Below are 17,100 nucleotides of genomic sequence, written 5' to 3' on the forward strand. Positions count from 1 at the left end.
CCTGTAACCTTTAAAAAATAAAATATAAGTTGATCTATACCCCCTCAGGATTAGAACAAACGTTCTTTACTCCCCCTAGTTCTGGCAATGCAGGCCCATGAGTTTCTTAATTTAGAGCAACTATGGAAAGCAATCTATTAGAATATATTTGGGAGTGTGGTATTATTTTTAAAAAATTATTTTTAATATCAGTGCATTAAAATAATTTAAAAATATCAAAAAAATATTAATTTAAAGCAAAAAAATAAAACAATTTAAATTTTTTTCATAAACATTTTTAAAATACAAAAACAAACAGGAAGCTTGCTTGCTCGGTTGCAACTCCCAATGCATTTTGAAGGCACAGATGACATTTACCATAGTATTGTTAGTATAATTTTTCGCAACATGACCAGCGTGATGGAGAAAAAGAGAGCAGGAGCGATGACAAAAGGAACACTCCTGAGTTGCAAGAAGCCCTCTAGTTTAAAATTCCTCCATTTTTTCTCAAGTTCTCGACTGGATTCGTGACACTTCATTTAAAATGATCCAGCAATAAAAAAATTCCCAACTCATTACTATCTTTTTTTTAACTCCTCTTCTTTTGAAATTCTAACTTCTTGAATTCTAAAACGCTGTTATTGAGAGGATGAAATTACTTTTAAGATCTCTTTTCATTTTTGAGCAGTTGATTCACCTGCTGCCTAAGAATTGATTTGAGATCGCTTGTATTATCAACCGATTCCTTAAACTGGTTGTCATTAAGTACAGAATGGCCTAGATGGCTTGGGTCTCAAGTATTAATGAACAAATTAATGGGTTGCAACAGTCCAATACCTGGTTTCTACTTGTGTCTCTGTGTCATGTTACTGTGGTTATGCACACACATATATACACGCGTGCTTTTTTATTTTTTATTTTTATAAATTTTAATTAATATTCAATTCAGTATAACTTTTTTTTTCAGAAAGAAGATATTTGCAAAATTGTTTTAGATGGCAGGTCAAGGAAAAAGGAGAGGGAGAGAGGCAATCGTTGCAAATTTGCTTGGATTAACCAAGTTTCAGGGTTAAGGAGTAGAAAGATTAATGAGCTGGAGTTCTATTTATGATAATTTTAAAGGAGGTATCGTATGTGTAGCCAAATCAACAGCGAAAAATAGAGGAATTTCAGACTAAAGGGAAGCATGACCCATCATAACACACACTCAGCACGTCCGGCACAACTGGATGCATTCAAATATCAAGATCATATGGAGATAAAATCTGGAAAGCTGCGTTGCATCAAGCCAGTTGAAGTGCATAAACGATTAAATCAAAACATAAGTTTACGTGGGTTTTGGAAAAAAATTAGATATTCCAATTCATCCACTAGAGGCAACATAGGCCTACTACCATCTGCTGATGCATGCTGAAAACCATGTTAATCCTGGCACGCATCAGACTCATGACCATAGACTCTTCTACTTCATTTGCCTTATCTAGTATGCCTTGGTGACAAGTCAGCCGACCTAGATCTTGATCCAGAAGGTGACCTTGATGCTCTTCCAGGTGACGGCCTCCAAGCTCGTGCTTCCTCAAAATCATATGCTGATTTCCTACAATCAACATGTTTTCAAGTATAGCTTAAATGCACATGCCTCTTAAGAAAATTGAGTCAACTGATAAGCATAAACAAATTTCAGAGTGCATTCATCCCCTACTAAATTAACTTTGAACTGAAAGATGGCATATTAACTGCTCGGTTTTATAACAGGGTCTAAAACCATGAACAGCATTCCTATCATTACCAGCCTGGCATTGTGATTCTCATAAATAATTAGGAATTTTCTGTTATGAAAGCATCATAAAACCCAAGCTTTTCAATGCCTGTGCTCAATCACTTCTGCATGACAGCCCACTACAAGGGCATGGAATGACATAAATACATGGATGACAGCAGTAGAGAAGAGAAATCTCCACTTACTCGCCAAACCCATTGCCATTTTCATTAAGACCATCGCCATGGCCATAAGCTGGAGAATACGACCTGCGGCTGTGGTCACCATCTCGCTCTGGTGGAGGACCTCTAGGAGATCCTGGATGGCCTGCATGCCTTCTATCAGGGGAAGCGGAGTAGTCCCGCCGTCTCGGGGCAGGAGAGTATGACCTACCAAAGTTAAAAAGCACATCTATCAACCTGTTTCAGATGTAGATTAGGACAATATGATGGCAAATTTGTAACCATGGAAGCTTACCTAGAGCGATATCGAGACCTAGAACTGGGATAATGGCGAGGGGACCGTGATAATGAACGAGAACGAGAACGTCCTAAAACATATTTGATAAAGAGCAGTGATTAATTTTGTAGCAAACCAATTCAAGATTACAGCAGTGGGAAAAGAAAGGACACAAAGATTAACACCAATGCAGTAGTTTGATTGATAAAGGAAATTTGCTATCCTCATGTCATCTCGCAAGATTAATAAACCTTGATAACTCAACTTGAAGCTCACCACCAGGATATTTTCTAGGATGATTTAACTACAAATTCCTTCCTCATGAGCCGAAAATTCAAAAATAAAAAATAAAAAATCAATGCCACTTTTCTGAAGAAAGTGAGCATGTTATAGGCTAGTAATCTTTTATAGACTGATAATCATAATCCTACAAAAATAGCAGTGGATCCATGTTATGAGAATCATTGATGATCCATTGCTTCAACATCACAATCACCATTATTTCAAAGACTTCAATTTTTTCCAAAGTACATATTTTTACTTTGGAAATATGCACGACTTCCAGAACCATACACAAAATGCAGAAAAACTAGTCTTCAAGCAATGCAAGAAACAAGTCGTGCACAGGGTCATTACCAATTTAGTCAGCTGAGCTGAGCACAGTCATTTGTGGACAACAGAAAATGTGGGCAAAAACTTCAATAAATCATGGTACTGGAAAATAACACTATAATGAGTGATGTCTTACCATAATTGGAGGATCTTCCTCCGTGACTCGATGGTCCTCTGTGGAATGTACAAAGTAAATGTAGAGAATCTAAGAAAACTAATAATTATAACAGTAAAATCACAAGGTTTATGCACAAGGGAGAGATATTACCTAACCCTGGCTCTATGGCGCATCTCCTCAGGCCTTTTTCTTGTCTCTGCTGCTAACACCACAGATATCTGCCTCCCCGCAAAAATCTGCCCATTCATACGATGCTGAGCTTCCATAGCTTCATATGGATCCACAAACTGCACAAATGCAAACCCTCGAGGTTCCCTGCATATAAGACACAGCAAAGCATCAATCAAAGTATGGAAAGTTGTGTATGAGCAAACACGACTTTCTGAGAAGAGTGACTTACTAAAACAGCTTGCCTAGGGATTGTCATAATATCACTACCTAGTACCTTTCCTTACAAATCTACAATCTAGCTCCAGAGCACTTACACATACGCGGACATGATTTTACTGAAAGCAGGCTTAATGGCTGACCTTTTCTTTAACAATCAAGTATGAAAGGCAACTTCAAAAGAGGCAAGTCACTTGAAAAATCTTCACATTCTTGTAAATATAAGATGCACTTCAATTCAACGTTCCCAAACTTAAATTCTCCTCAAGTTGCCTTCAGTTGTCAAGAATCAATCTTCTACCTCATCAAACTTTAGTGGTTGTTTTTTTTTAATCTCTCTTCATAAAGGAACATTCTTCATTGAACATTACTCTTGAGACCAATATGTTAGCGAATGATAAACAGTAGGTCTTCATCAATGGTGGGGCTTGGTCTTGATTTTTAACTTCAAACCAACATACCCCCTGACAAACCAGTTCAAAATTTAATTCACTGTGAAAAAAAAAAAAAAGAGTACCCTGATAAATAGTTTGGAACGCAATTCAAATATGCTTTCCCATCCCTATTTACATATTGTAACTGAAGTAGCTAGCGTGATTTAGGAACATAGAATCAGGAGGTAAAATCCAAAAGAACAGCATATTTTCCCTTTCCGGTAAAAATGAGGGCTGCTAACTTACACTGTGATTAATAACTCCCAAGATTTCTCCTCGCGTGACCATCGACTAAAACAAACAAACAACAAAGCCATAATCCTAAAACATTACTATCAACTGGGAAAAAAAGAAAACTTTATTGCAAGTCAAACACACATCGAAGAACTCCACACCATTTGTGCTCCTATTGACCACTCGTGCTAACCACATTCATTTCACCAGTCAAAGCACTACTGCTCATGCTTATTCTCAAGCTTGGTTATTTAAAGGTAGAGGCAAATGACTGACTCTAACAGGATTGTGAATAGCTATCATAGGCATTGCATGAATAGAATGAATTAATAAAGTATTTCTATAAAAATAGATAGAGAAGAGAAGTAAACCGGTAAACAAGAAAAAAATACGACCTACACTGTAAGTAACAATGACAGAAACATAAAATAATTGAATAAAACCATGGCAATATCTCATTACAGATTTAACCAATTCCCCGTAGGAAAAAAAAAACTCACCCTGTGTAGTAGTCCTTAGGAATATAGACGTCTCTTACGACTCCGAATCTCTCAAATGGCCCTCGAAGTTCATCTGGTCTGGGAAAAAAAAAAAAACCTCAATAGGGTACCTCTTAAAAGCTCAAACCCAATTCAGCAAAACAAATAAAGGGTGAAATTTCAAATACCTGCAATCAAGAGGAATGTTCCGAACCAATAGGCTTCCACTATTTTGGTCCTTGCGTCTCCCATATCCACCACCACCTCCATATCCTCTTCTTGGTGGGCTTCTTACACGCCCTCCATATCCCCTCCTCGGAGGACTGTAGTATGGTGGACTATATCTCCTCATTATATACCTATCAATTCAACCACGTCATAATTTATGTCAATCTAACACATAAATTGCATCTTTTCAACAAAAAGAACAAAACTTAAGCCAGCCCGTTGTGCACCTAGTAAAGAAAAGTAAAAACAAAACAAAAATCAAACTATAAAACAAAATTTAGTTCTAATCCCCCCATTTGTTTTCTGCTAGTCTCATAATCAATTGAAGTTAACTACACTAGTTGAGTCCATTAACTTGAATGAATTAGATAAAAAAACAAATTTTACCAATCAGAAAGAGCAATCGACCTTCGCTTTTTACAGTATCAACTAAAAAACCCCAATTATAAGGACTATTCCAGCTTCAATTTTGGTTTTCAACAACTTAATTGTGAACTAGGGTTTTAAGCTTCTTTAATGAGATTTGGAGAAAAAATAAAAGAAGAAGAAGAAGAAGAAACAAAAGATTAGGTTATTACCTGTACAACGATAACTTTTACGATGAGAGACAAAGAAGAAAAGTTTTACTTAGATCTGAAGGTACTTACTGTAGTAAAATCCGATGATCTTGTCTTTAATTTTTGTCAGGCTTTTATTTCTGAAGCGAAATCAGGAGGGGATTTTCTTATAAACCCTAGATGGACCGGAATAGTGGCGGGTCAATCCGGTTTTTTATTGGACTCAGGAGTAGAAGGCGTCCCAAATAAAGCCTGCTTCATGGCAGTAAATAATAAAATAGTCCCTCTAGTTGTACAGAATATATGGAATGGTCCCTCTAGGTGTACAGAATTAATTGGAATGGTCCCCCTAGTTTTAAAGATTAAGAAACTAGTATTTCTCTTCCAGATCATGTTCTTTTGTAATTTATTTTGTTATTTTGTTTTAAGATATAATACGAAAATATTAATGAGAAAAACGAATCTTTTTAAGTAAAATAATATTACATTAAGCATGGTCAATATTGGTCAAAAGACTAGTAATTAGTTTTTTTTTTAAGTAAAGAGACTATTTAATGTATTTTATAAAACTATGGATTAATTTATAATTAAGGATTACTCTAAAAGGCTAGATTTTTTTTATTGTGCAAGGCTCTACTATTCATTCCCTTACACGTTAATGCGGATAGGCCGTGCAAAATTTTTATTTTCTTCAATTTGATCCTTGAATTTTTTTTCAGTGATTTAGTTCCAATTGATTTTTATTTTTAATAAAAAGATAGAATTGAAAGAAAATGGACTGAAATGAAAAAGGATGTCAAATATGGACAGTATGCTATAAGTTTCACAAAAGATACATTTTGGTCCTTAAAACTTTAAAAATCATGCAAATTATACAATTTCAACACCTTAATATTTTTCCAATTCAATTTTGGCACAAAAGTTCATTCTTATTATTTTTTTAGTACCCAGTTGAGAGAGGAGAGAGGGAGAGGTCGCTGAATTCCAGCAATAAAAAGAGAAAATATCGTTAACACCGATTTAGTCCACCAAAACAAATGATATTTGTGTCAAATGGTTCCATTTGACGAGAGAAGTTCATATTAAGTGTTTTTTTCCTTTAAAATTCATGAAAAAATAGATCTAAACTCATGTTGATTTTTGAATTCGGATTGATTTCGGTTTTTAGGGCGGGTCATAGATAGGTTCATCACAGTTTTCTACAGTGTTTTATAGGGTTTTGGGTCAAAATGGGTTGAAAAACAAGTTTTTTGATTTAAAAAACCCAAGCCCTAATTTTTTGGTTACCATAGTGGCCGGAATCTGGACAAAACAAAAAACATGTCATTTATTTTTTTATTTCAAAAAACTTTAAGACAAACGATATGTCAGTCGCCTCATTGCAAACAAAACAAACTAAAGACCCAACCATGCAGGCCCTAACAAAAATGAGTCAGGTGGGTTTACCTAACATGTTAAGCCCAACAACGCTTAGTCTTTACTTTTTTTTTTCTAATGTTTTTTTAATTAATGATTATTTTATGGTATTTTCTCTATTTTTTAATTTATATTTAAATTAGCACTTATTGTTTCTTTTATTTTGTTTGGAAATTCTCTTTTAAATTAGAATTATTTTTTTAGTTATATATTTAAATTTGAAGAGTTTTTTTGATTCATCTATGTTTTTTTTCTATTTTTTGTATAGATGAATTTTATTTTTAAAAATAAAAAATATTTTTAGATAATATTTGTAATACGTGCAGCTTTGCATAATGTTTTTTCTTTTTCTTTTATTTTATTCGATCAATTTAATTTGTGTCTTTATTTCTATTATTGTTTGCTTAGATAAAAAATATTTAAATAAATAAATTTAGCAAACATAATCCGGTAAAAGTCCTGTCTTCTGAAATTAAATAATTTGATATATATTTGCCTCTTGATTTTTTAAGTTTTATTTTTAGATATTATTGATGACTTTTTATTTATTTGCACATATAGTTCTTGATGTTTTTTTATTACATATATGCATAAATTTGTTTTTTTGAACTTAGATTTTTTAAACTATAAAAATACATTAAAAAAACCTATAAATACAATTATTTTATAAAAAATAAAAATTTGTGGCCTGCAGCTAACTCGGGTTATATAACTAGTCTAATCACTCCAGGGATTTGATTTTGAACTTAGATTTTTTAAACTATAAAAATATATTAAAAAAATTATATATACCATTTTTTTAAAAAAATAAAAATACATGGCCTGCAGCAAACTCGGGTTACATAATTAGTCTAATCTACTACAGGGCTTTGATTTTGAGATGGGGTCTTCTGTGGGTCAATGATGAGAAGCAATATGGGCTTATTGGTGTGTATAAACCAACTACCCACCAAAGTTTTTTTTCGTTCTCCTGGTAAACATTCATGAATCGTGCACTGGGAAATTTCTTTTTTCACGATAATTTTTTTAATTCGAACTTGAAATATATCACCCGAATCATGTCTAAGGTATTAAAGTAAAAAAAACAAATATGTAAGACCTGTAAACTTGCTTGGTATGGTAGCGTGGTACAAAGCAATCCGAGATCAAATTTAGCTCGCTCGAGAAAAGCATACAAGAAAAGGCATAGCTCAATGTTCATCGAGCCTCCTAACAAACGGAAAGCTAAGGCTAAAATGCTGGAATGGAGATTCCAAAAGAGTAAAGAGAGTATTGGTGTAGAGAACGAAGAGCGCGGATCTGCGATACAAATTTTAACGATCTTGGCATTTGCACTCATGATTACTGGAAAGATTGTCGTCAAGAAATTAAATACAAGTATTGATCTAAAAAACTACTGGAAAATATCATGCTACCGGACTGGAAACTGACTCGGCGGAGATTTCAGGTCTTCGGGTCATCTGCTGACCAATTTGGTTAATAAATTGACCCTTTTTCAATAATATAATATAAATACATTAAAGGTGATTTCTAGTAAAATTTTGTAGCTCGGTGTATCATTGCAAGGGTTAGAAAATCTCTTATCAATTTGTCTTTTCTCAACAATTTTGATATAATTATTCTATGCACAATTCATGCCATAAACACACATGTAGATTGGTTGTAGCCTCTTTTCTTGTTTTTCTTTTCTTTTACTCTGTGCTATGACAAGAGTTTGATCCGCAGCACCCACATATTTTTTTTTAGATTAATGTGGGTGTCCATGTCATCTTATGTGTACTTCGACTAATCATACGGGTCCTGAAGTTAACGACCATGTAAACCTTTAGTGGTCCTGAGATTTGTGAGATTCGAATTGGTGATCTCTGGAGAGCAAACACAGGACCTGATCAATTGAGCTACACCCCTCAGAATTAGCATGTAAATTTTTAATCATAGTTTTTTTTTACATTAGACAGTGTAGGATATGAACTTATTTAATTTGATGAACCAAGCTAATTTAATTTGATTGAATCAACTTTTTCGATTCATAAAAAAAAGCCTCAACCTGAAAAAAAATTTAAATTATTGATTTTTCAAGTTGATACACCAAACCGGATTTGATAACTACAATTATAACAAATTTTATTTCATTATTTCATGATAAAAAAAAAAAACCTACTTACCACTTATGTACTTGTAACAATTTTTCTTTCAATGCAAGCCATGGCCCTCTTCTCGGTTACAGTTGCCAGAATCACTTGAAGACTGACTCAAAAAATGATTTAGTTCATTGGGTCAACCTAATAGACCAATGACACTCTACATTAAAAATGATTTATTAAATATAAACATGTCTCAATTTCAACACAACTTTTAATTAATAAAAAATAATAATAATTTAAAGACCTTAATTTCAAATTAACAAATATAATTCAAATAACTAAAATACAATCTAAATTTAAAATCTTGAATATTTAAATGACAACAATCACAATCTCTATCTAAGAAAACACAGGTTTCTTCATTTTTTGAATGAACATATTAAGTTTTTTGGTATCTAAAGAAAATATATATTTTTTTTCTTCTTACAATTGACCCGGCCACTCAAGTCATCAAACACCTTGACCTGATCAAATGAGTTTTACAGGTTCAATTTTGGCTAGTTAACTAACAACCCAGACTAAGTTAGACTCTGGATCTCGTTTTCCGAATCAATCTACAGCAGGATTTTACAATTATGCTCCAGACTACACATGCATAAGATCAATGATCCCTTTCTCATTACGATCAAAGATGGAAGCACGTTATTAATAATAATAAAAAGAATGTATGGTCGTAGGTTACATCTTTAATTCTTTACAAAATATAGCTAACACTGTTGATTGTGTTGTGTATAAGATAATTGAGACCTCCTTTCTTCATCTCCTCCTTTCTTCATCTCATGTGTTTCAGGCTATTGACGACCAAAAACTCTCCGAATAAATCAGCAAAATGAGCCCATTCTTGAACCCCCTCATTTTTTGCATCATGTATGAAACGAACTTCCACTTCTGCAGCCGCACGGCAGAAACAAATTCTACATTATGCCATAACGAGCATGATTGGAGACACCAACTAGCCTGGTCGTCAAGCATTCTTGCACACCAGGGAAGAAAACAAGTGTGAAATACCATCAGAGAAGCAACCAACCAGAGCCCTCAAGGCACCAGCATGCAACCGCAACTTTCTCTGATTGCAAGCTGTCAGAACTCATGACTAAAGGACTCTTTTGGAATTCATTTCTTAGCTGACCACAAGCTGCACTTGCATCCAGGCCCCCCTTGTTTGGCACACGCCGCACACCGGCAGTTATTTTGCGTGACTCTAGAGCAGCTGCAAATGCTTGTGCCAGCCAAGTGGAAAGGTAAAGCAAATTAAAATGGTAATGCGTGATTTGAATACTCAAGTATTCTTACTGACAGCAGGGGAAAACAGTGTGTTTATGACTGGTATGCATACCGCCTTTTTGTGTGGATGCTTGTAATCAGAACCTTGAATTGGGTTGAAAGGTATCAGATTCACATGATGACCACGTTCCCACTGATGAAGTAGGTCGGCAAGTTCTTTTGCATGCTCTACTCTATCATTGATCCCAGCTGCCCTGACAAATTATAAATTTATGTTACGGGATAGAATAGTCCTATCAGTTTTCACCGTCAAGCTTCAAGTGAAGCAGAGAAATATTAAATGAAATTTCAGTACCTAAAAGTGCATACTCAAAGGATACTCATTGAATGGTTTCAAGGAAGTACTCCTTGCAATCTTTCATAATTGCTTCTAGAGGGTAGGATTTTGCACTTGGAACAATTGATTCTCTAAGTTTCTGGTTCGGAGCACGTGAGCTGGTGTATATAAGAAAAAAGAATGAGTAAATGTCATCACAGGCTAACATAAACTTTTGGCATCAAAGGGATGCATTAAGAGAAAAATGCATCAAGACATGCACATCACTGGAAATGACCCAATTTACTCAGAGACGGATGACAACATTTACAGTGCCAAAGAATTATTCAACCATATATTCTCTGTTTACTCTTACAGTACCTGAAGGCCAATGTTGACTGAAGTTTATGAGAAGCCAGCTTTTGGATAGTGTTTGGAACCCCCACGATTGATATTGTGATCATTCTTTGCCCAATTTGCACATCCTGATGAAATAAGAAAAGACAATTGTACATGAGCTTATTACATCTGAAACCTATGTATAGAGATCTGTTGAAAATTTACAATAAACGGGAGGCCAGTTGTTTCAGAAGTAAATAGTATATGAAAATGGCAGAGCATTCATGCAGGCATCTAAGAGTATCTTTGCAGCTCTCATCTTCACTAATCTTTGAACTAGCAAAATCAATGTCAAGGGACTCATTTTTTTCAGCCAAATCTTATCTTAATTCTTTTAGGTCACTGTTTCCACTTCCAAGTAAGCTTAAAGATTATTCTGGTCAAATTTATCATTGATCATGGCAGGTAAAACTAACCAAATCAAGAAAGGGGACACACAACAAAGACAATAGCAGGTATTAAAATAATTAAACAAAAGATAGAATAGAAGCAATGGGATAATCGTTGACAAAAAGATTGAAAAGGCACCACCTTATTTGAGCATTGGTGTGCTTCAAGTTCAACATTGGTTCACCCATTCCCATGAACACCATATTTGTCTCCCTGTGCTCAAATATCTCCTCGACAGCCAAAACCTGAGTGTATAAAGCATTAAGCATAACTTTGAAAGGGATGGAGTAGTTACAGAACTACCAAGTCTATATGTTCTCAGTCATACAAACAGTTAAACACTCTCAACAGTCCCACTTGATAGTTGAGTTTGAAGAACAATTGCACAAGACATGCAACACTGACCTGCTCAGCAACTTCATGCCTTTGAAGATTCCTTGAAAAAACACCCTTTCCAGTGGCACAAAATGAGCGGCGCAAAGGACAACCTACCTGAACTATAAAAGTAAAAAGGAACCACGAGAAAATTATCAGCAACCCGTAAAAACACCATGACCAAGAAACTTTTTACTAAGGCTAATCCTTGATATGGAAAGTACCTGAGATGAGACACAGGCAGTAAGCCGCCTTGAACCTTTCTTATCTTCAACTGAATACCAGCAGTTTCAATCAATCTGTTATCCCCCAGTATTATCAATAACTGCATGATCATTAGCAAGCTTGAGTCTATGACACCATAAACTTCAAATTAGAAAGGGGTGAGTGCAAGTGTTCGCATCCCCGGAACTATAATTACATTGAATGATAAAAAATAGAATTTCTAATCATATGATACAACATTCGAGACCCTATCATATGATACGACAACATTCGAGACCAAGTATGTCATGCCAAAAAAGAATATGACACATAGCAGCAGTAAAATTGCCCTGAATACACCTTTCATTTAGCAAGAACCATGTAGCAATATTAAAACCACCTCGATCAAGCTAAGTTTGGCACAAAATCAATAACAGCACAGAACGCCAAATTACAAATCAAGCATAACAGCATATCAACCTTAACCGTGCCATCAGCTGCGGTTACAGTACGAAAAATTGGTGATCGCCCAACTTTCCATCCAGCTTCTTGAAGATCATTTCTAATTGCCAGTTTGTTGGTGTGGCGCACCGCACAAACAAACGAACCATGGCGGCACTAATTCCCTAGGAAAAAAGGGGACAAATTAAACTAACGTAAGCTACAAGAATACCAAAATTGGACTTAAAAAAAAAGCTGCCCTAAATTAATTTATGAGTTCAGTACTACTTATTGACTAAAATCCTGTGTTTCTTTTACTTTCCTCCGGTATTTTAGATGGTGGAGCTGCTTTCCTCTATAGCGTTGCTATTTATATATTTTTTCAATAGAAGAAGAAAACAACGAAATTGAAATATAAAAAATTTAAGTTTAAAAATAAATAACTAAAACTCAATTTATTTTCTCTTCAATTACTGAAGTTTCACAACTAATTACTTTCTTCTGCTCCATTATCTCAGGAACCAAACAGAAAACAAGTAACTTTCAGCTTTAATGATGACTCGGACTTGCCGAATGCGTCCAAGTGAGAGGCACGTGATGGAGCGGAGGAGGAAGCGGTGGTGGTGGAGAGGCTGCGAGAGGATCTGATGGTAAGGGAACGAGGTCGCATGGCACGTGCGATTGGCACGGAACACACGTGCTGGAGCAGAGACATTGAAGTGGCAATCATGATCGCCGGTTGTCGCCCACGTTCGCTGTCTCCGTTAACACAAAACTCGAACGCTAACCAAAACCCCGGTTTTTGGATATCTAACAGCCTTTACGAGCAGGGACGAAAATAGCCTGCATAATTTACTTTTAAGATCTTCATGTTTCAGTGAAGTTATACTCTAGTCCTGATAGTTGTGAAAGCAACAAATGATCCCTTCTGAACTAAGAATTCAGGGACTTGAAAGAAACTCGGTGGTACTCTCATGTTAAGAGAAATTTATGATTTTACTGTCATCAAATGAGAAGTGGATGAGTTTGTTAGGAGATGTTGTTGGCTTTGCGTTGTCATCTTAAGAACAATTGAAAGCATTTGAGCTTGTAAATGTTACCGAAAATTTCAATTTTGATTACCAGGAGTTAAATGTTACCATAGAAAAATGAATTTCTCCCAAGATTGAACAGTTTCTGATCTATTTAATATTGCCTGGGGACATTGCAAGAACAGGGCTTGTTCCTGCTCTACTCTTGGACATTTGGTCTTTCAGTAATTACAAAATCAGGAAACTTAAGAGCCAAGAAGTAAGAGCTTCATCTACATTTATTAACGTTGTCATGTTTTTAACCATAATCGGTATGCAGGGTCACTTGAGGTTGTTGATAGTCTCTTGAGTTTTGATGGTGAAAAAAATTTACTATGCTTTCTTCGCTTGCCGTTCGGTAGCCTAGGACAGCTTGCCCGGTAGGTGCAAATCAGGATATACTTCTTTATTATTTGTACAAGGGTCTCGTGTTCCAATATGAGACTTGATTTTCAAGAACAATTGAGTTCCAAGCCAAGAGAATTGTTTTTAGGTGAACATTCAGTGGACCGGGGCCAAACCTGGTCCCTCTATCAACTTGTAATCACAGCCATGAAAATTCCATTTCAATCCTAGAGTTTCCGGTGCTTCATCAAGTTCCTTATCACCCGGTAAGTAAGCGTGACAAAAAAACTGTCATATTTAGATGTTGAATTGAAGAACTGTACAGTAAATGTCATGTTTCTAATTCCATGCTTTACGGGATACAACGCTCTATCAAAATAAATCTTTAGCTTCCTTGGGATCAATATACAATGTAAAGCATGTACTGAACATTCTTCCTCTTTTATGTACGAAGAGGTGAAATATATGGCCCGGCATAAGAGGCAGGTTTTCCATTGGAAACTTCTTTGACATTTTTCCTGTGATATTTAGGACCATTGCTTGAACTTCGATTAACTCTTCGGGGGTTTTCACCACGAGAGCCCTTGGATCCATCGTTGTCATTGGAATTATGAAGTTGTTCCAATGCTTTTACCACTGCTTCCATGTTTGGCCTGTACTTCGGTTCGGTTGATAGGCATTGAATTGCAAGGTTTGCTGCTTTCAGAGCATCACTAGATGAATACTGGCCTTGGATGCGAGCATCCATAACTTGGAAAATTCTGCGCTTGCTGCTAAGGTAAGGCCTCGCCCATTCAACTAAATTGTGTTCCTTGGAGGGCCTGTTTTTGTCTATTGCTCGTCTGCCAGATAACATTTCAAGGAGAACAACCCCGAAACTGTATACGTCACTCCTTGCAGTTAGATGACCTTCATAAAGAGAAACAGAAGTGAGATGAAAGCAATAAAAAGCCATAGTTGTATAAAAATAAGCATTTCGTTCAGGAGAATAACGTTGAGAGCATATAGCATAGGATTGAGTTGTTCCACAAGAAGCAGGGATGACAAAAGTGAACATGACCAAAGTGGTGATTTGAAAGATACCTGTTGCCATATATTCAGGAGCTGCGTAACCATAGGTACCCATGATCCTTGTAGATACATGGCTTTTACTGCCTGTTGGCCCATCCTTGGCCAACCCAAAATCAGAGAGTTTGGCTCTATAATTCTGTCATTTCACAATGTACAAGGAATGTGTAAGAGAGGTGCAAGTAAAGTGAAAGCTCATGAAGCAAAACTCAAAAACTGAAACATTTTCACATACCGAATCGAGCAGGATATTAGAAGCCTTAAAGTCTCTATATATAACTTTCGCCTTGTCACTGTGAAGATATTCTAGACCCTTGGCAGCATCAAGGGCAACCTTCATGCGGAGATTCCACGAGAGTGGTTGAAAATAAGAAGCCCCTGTTCCAGTAAAAAAAACTATTTCAATGATTTTTATCCAAGATATTCGAGGTCATAGAAAATACTACAACTTGAGTTGAAAGGTCGATATCGGATGATATCAATAGCTTACTTCTGAAAAGATGATTCTCCAAGCTTCCCTTGGGCATAAACTCATAAACCAGAAGACGGTGGTCATCTTCTAAGCAATAGCCGATCAATTTTACTAGATTTGGATGATACAGCTGGCCCAGGTAGTTTATTTCTGCCTGCAGTCGAAGAATCAGCACAAAATCTATTAATCATACAATCTTTAAAAATTATCATCTATGTACTAAAACTGCCAAGAGCCGGATCATTAAGGATGTTCTAGTGAATCTGTTTCAATTCTAACTTGGTTAATCCAGCTCTTTACAAGAAGCATTGAATACCAGTTCATATTGGACGATTGATTGTATCTTAACTTGTCTCTGGACATTTGTAAACCTTTCTACAAAATTCAAGAGAGAGTTTTAGAAATAGGCAGGCAAGGAACGAATGGAAAAAGGGATACTCACCAACCATTCCTGGTGACCCTGGGAACTCTCCTGGTTAAGCCTCTTTACAGCAATAACTGTACCTGTTCCAGGCTTGGCAGCTGTCAATGAATGCTCATCAATCCACCCTTTGAAGACACAACCAAAACCACCTTCCCCCAACACACTATCAGGACGGAAGTTCCTAGTGGCTGCTTTTAATTCACTAAAGGAAAAGCTCTTCAAATTTGAGGACTGCAAGATCTCACCCTGTGTCCGAGGAGTTGAAGGCACTGTGGAAGAAGAGACCTTGCTGCTTGACCCACTCTTGTCATTCCCACCTTTGCCAGCATATTTTGTGTTCCCCCCTGAATAATCAACGCATCATATCTTATAAATTCATCTAGATGTCTACAAATGCAAAGCAAGAAATGAACCGTCTACTTTCAAAAAGACTTGGAAAAGAAAATAAAGGAAAGGAAAAATTTCCTGATCAATGGCAAATTTGCCAAGAAAAATAGAAAAATTACTACAGATTAAATCTTTCAAATGGTTATGTTTGATCTTTATTCGTTCAGTAATGAAGCCCCGTGTAAACCATTCCTAATGGTTCTATTTAATTGAGATTGTTTTCTTATTTTTCTTTTGCTACATCAGCTATCTTAATTAGCCTAATGGAACGCGACAAGATGATGTGATCTTCTTTGGTGGTAAGCTGAAAGTTTCAGCGACGAGAAAGTAGTGAATATTAGTACGTTATAATTAGAAGCATGGTTGATCTTCTAATGGAAGGAAAGACATGAGAATCAAAATTCTCGATTCCCTGTTTACTCTTCCTTTCTCTTATCAATCAAAATTCAAACAGAGGTCCATATCCTAAAGAGGAAAACATCAAGAATCCAAAATAATGCTACTTTCTAAAAGGAAAAGGCTGAAGCAAAAAACTAAAGATTCCTTTTCAACGAAAGATCAAAAAAGGAATGAACAAAAATTACTACCTTCGGCAAACAGAGAGAACAAATATCCATCAAGAACAGGACGTGTGTGGATTTGTGAACATACCGTTTCGAGAAGGACTCTCAGCTTTAATTCTTGCACTGAAGCACGACCCCATTGACACAAAGACGTCCAAAACCCTTCACTTTGGTCACAGGTTGCAGCTGCTAAAGATTGAATAACTATTGAAACCCAGCTCAAGAAAGCTTTGATAGAAACAAGGCAAAGACAAGCTTGAGACAGGGAACAAAGAGAGAAACAAGTCAAGTGTGAAACCAAGAGCTTTATATGTAAAAAAAGCTAGCTGTAGCCTGCATCTCCTACGATCATGACCAACTACTAGCAAAGTTTGAATGATTAAAAGAAACGCCAAAAAGGAGAAAGCTAAACAAGAATGAGTAAGAGGCAAAGATGGACAGATTATGGTGTTCTTTTGTGTTCTGTTTGCCTTCTGGAAAAGTTCTATTTATTAGAACTTCGCCAGGGACAAAAGTGAAAGAGTTGTCTTGGCCTACATTTGCGTTTCCTTTTATCTATCTACCAGGGGGAAATAAAGGACCTAAAAACGAGAGAAAAAAAGATTCTTTTATCTAC

The 17,100-nt window shown here is 35.9% G+C and overlaps 2 protein-coding genes and 1 pseudogene across 4 annotated transcripts; all 3 read right to left on the reverse strand.

Annotated features, from left to right (window-relative positions):
- Positions 1–1,194: 1,194 nt before the first annotated feature.
- LOC7458142 (serine/arginine-rich SC35-like splicing factor SCL30) lies at positions 1,195–5,488 on the reverse strand. Of its 3 annotated transcripts, none has more exons than XM_002316249.4 (8): positions 5,337–5,488; positions 4,650–4,820; positions 4,483–4,560; positions 3,078–3,242; positions 2,946–2,983; positions 2,216–2,288; positions 1,945–2,127; positions 1,195–1,576 (listed from the first exon to the last, which is right to left on the reverse strand). In XM_002316249.4, exons 2-8 carry the CDS (start codon positions 4,811–4,813, stop codon positions 1,456–1,458), a joined length of 822 nt encoding a protein of 273 aa, XP_002316285.2. In that variant the 5' UTR covers positions 4,814–4,820; positions 5,337–5,488; the 3' UTR covers positions 1,195–1,455. The 3 variants fall into 3 exon arrangements, with proteins under 3 accessions (XP_002316285.2, XP_024467112.1, XP_024467113.1); XM_024611344.2 differs by having other exon boundaries at positions 5,268–5,435; XM_024611345.2 differs by lacking the exon at positions 5,337–5,488 and adding an exon at positions 5,077–5,240.
- Positions 5,489–9,346: 3,858 nt separating this feature from the next.
- Positions 9,347–12,885, reverse strand: LOC18102714 (uncharacterized; annotated as a pseudogene).
- Positions 12,886–13,841: 956 nt separating this feature from the next.
- Positions 13,842–17,057, reverse strand: LOC7458144 (receptor-like cytoplasmic kinase 176). Its single transcript, XM_002316250.4, has 6 exons — positions 16,573–17,057; positions 15,553–15,878; positions 15,129–15,264; positions 14,874–15,016; positions 14,654–14,777; positions 13,842–14,479 (listed from the first exon to the last, which is right to left on the reverse strand). Exons 1-6 carry the CDS (start codon positions 16,622–16,624, stop codon positions 14,013–14,015), a joined length of 1,248 nt encoding a protein of 415 aa, XP_002316286.1. The 5' UTR covers positions 16,625–17,057; the 3' UTR covers positions 13,842–14,012.
- Positions 17,058–17,100: the final 43 nt, after the last annotated feature.

This window comes from Populus trichocarpa, chromosome 10 (genome assembly GCF_000002775.5).
Source record: "Populus trichocarpa isolate Nisqually-1 chromosome 10, P.trichocarpa_v4.1, whole genome shotgun sequence".
NCBI lineage: Eukaryota > Viridiplantae > Streptophyta > Magnoliopsida > Malpighiales > Salicaceae > Populus > Populus trichocarpa.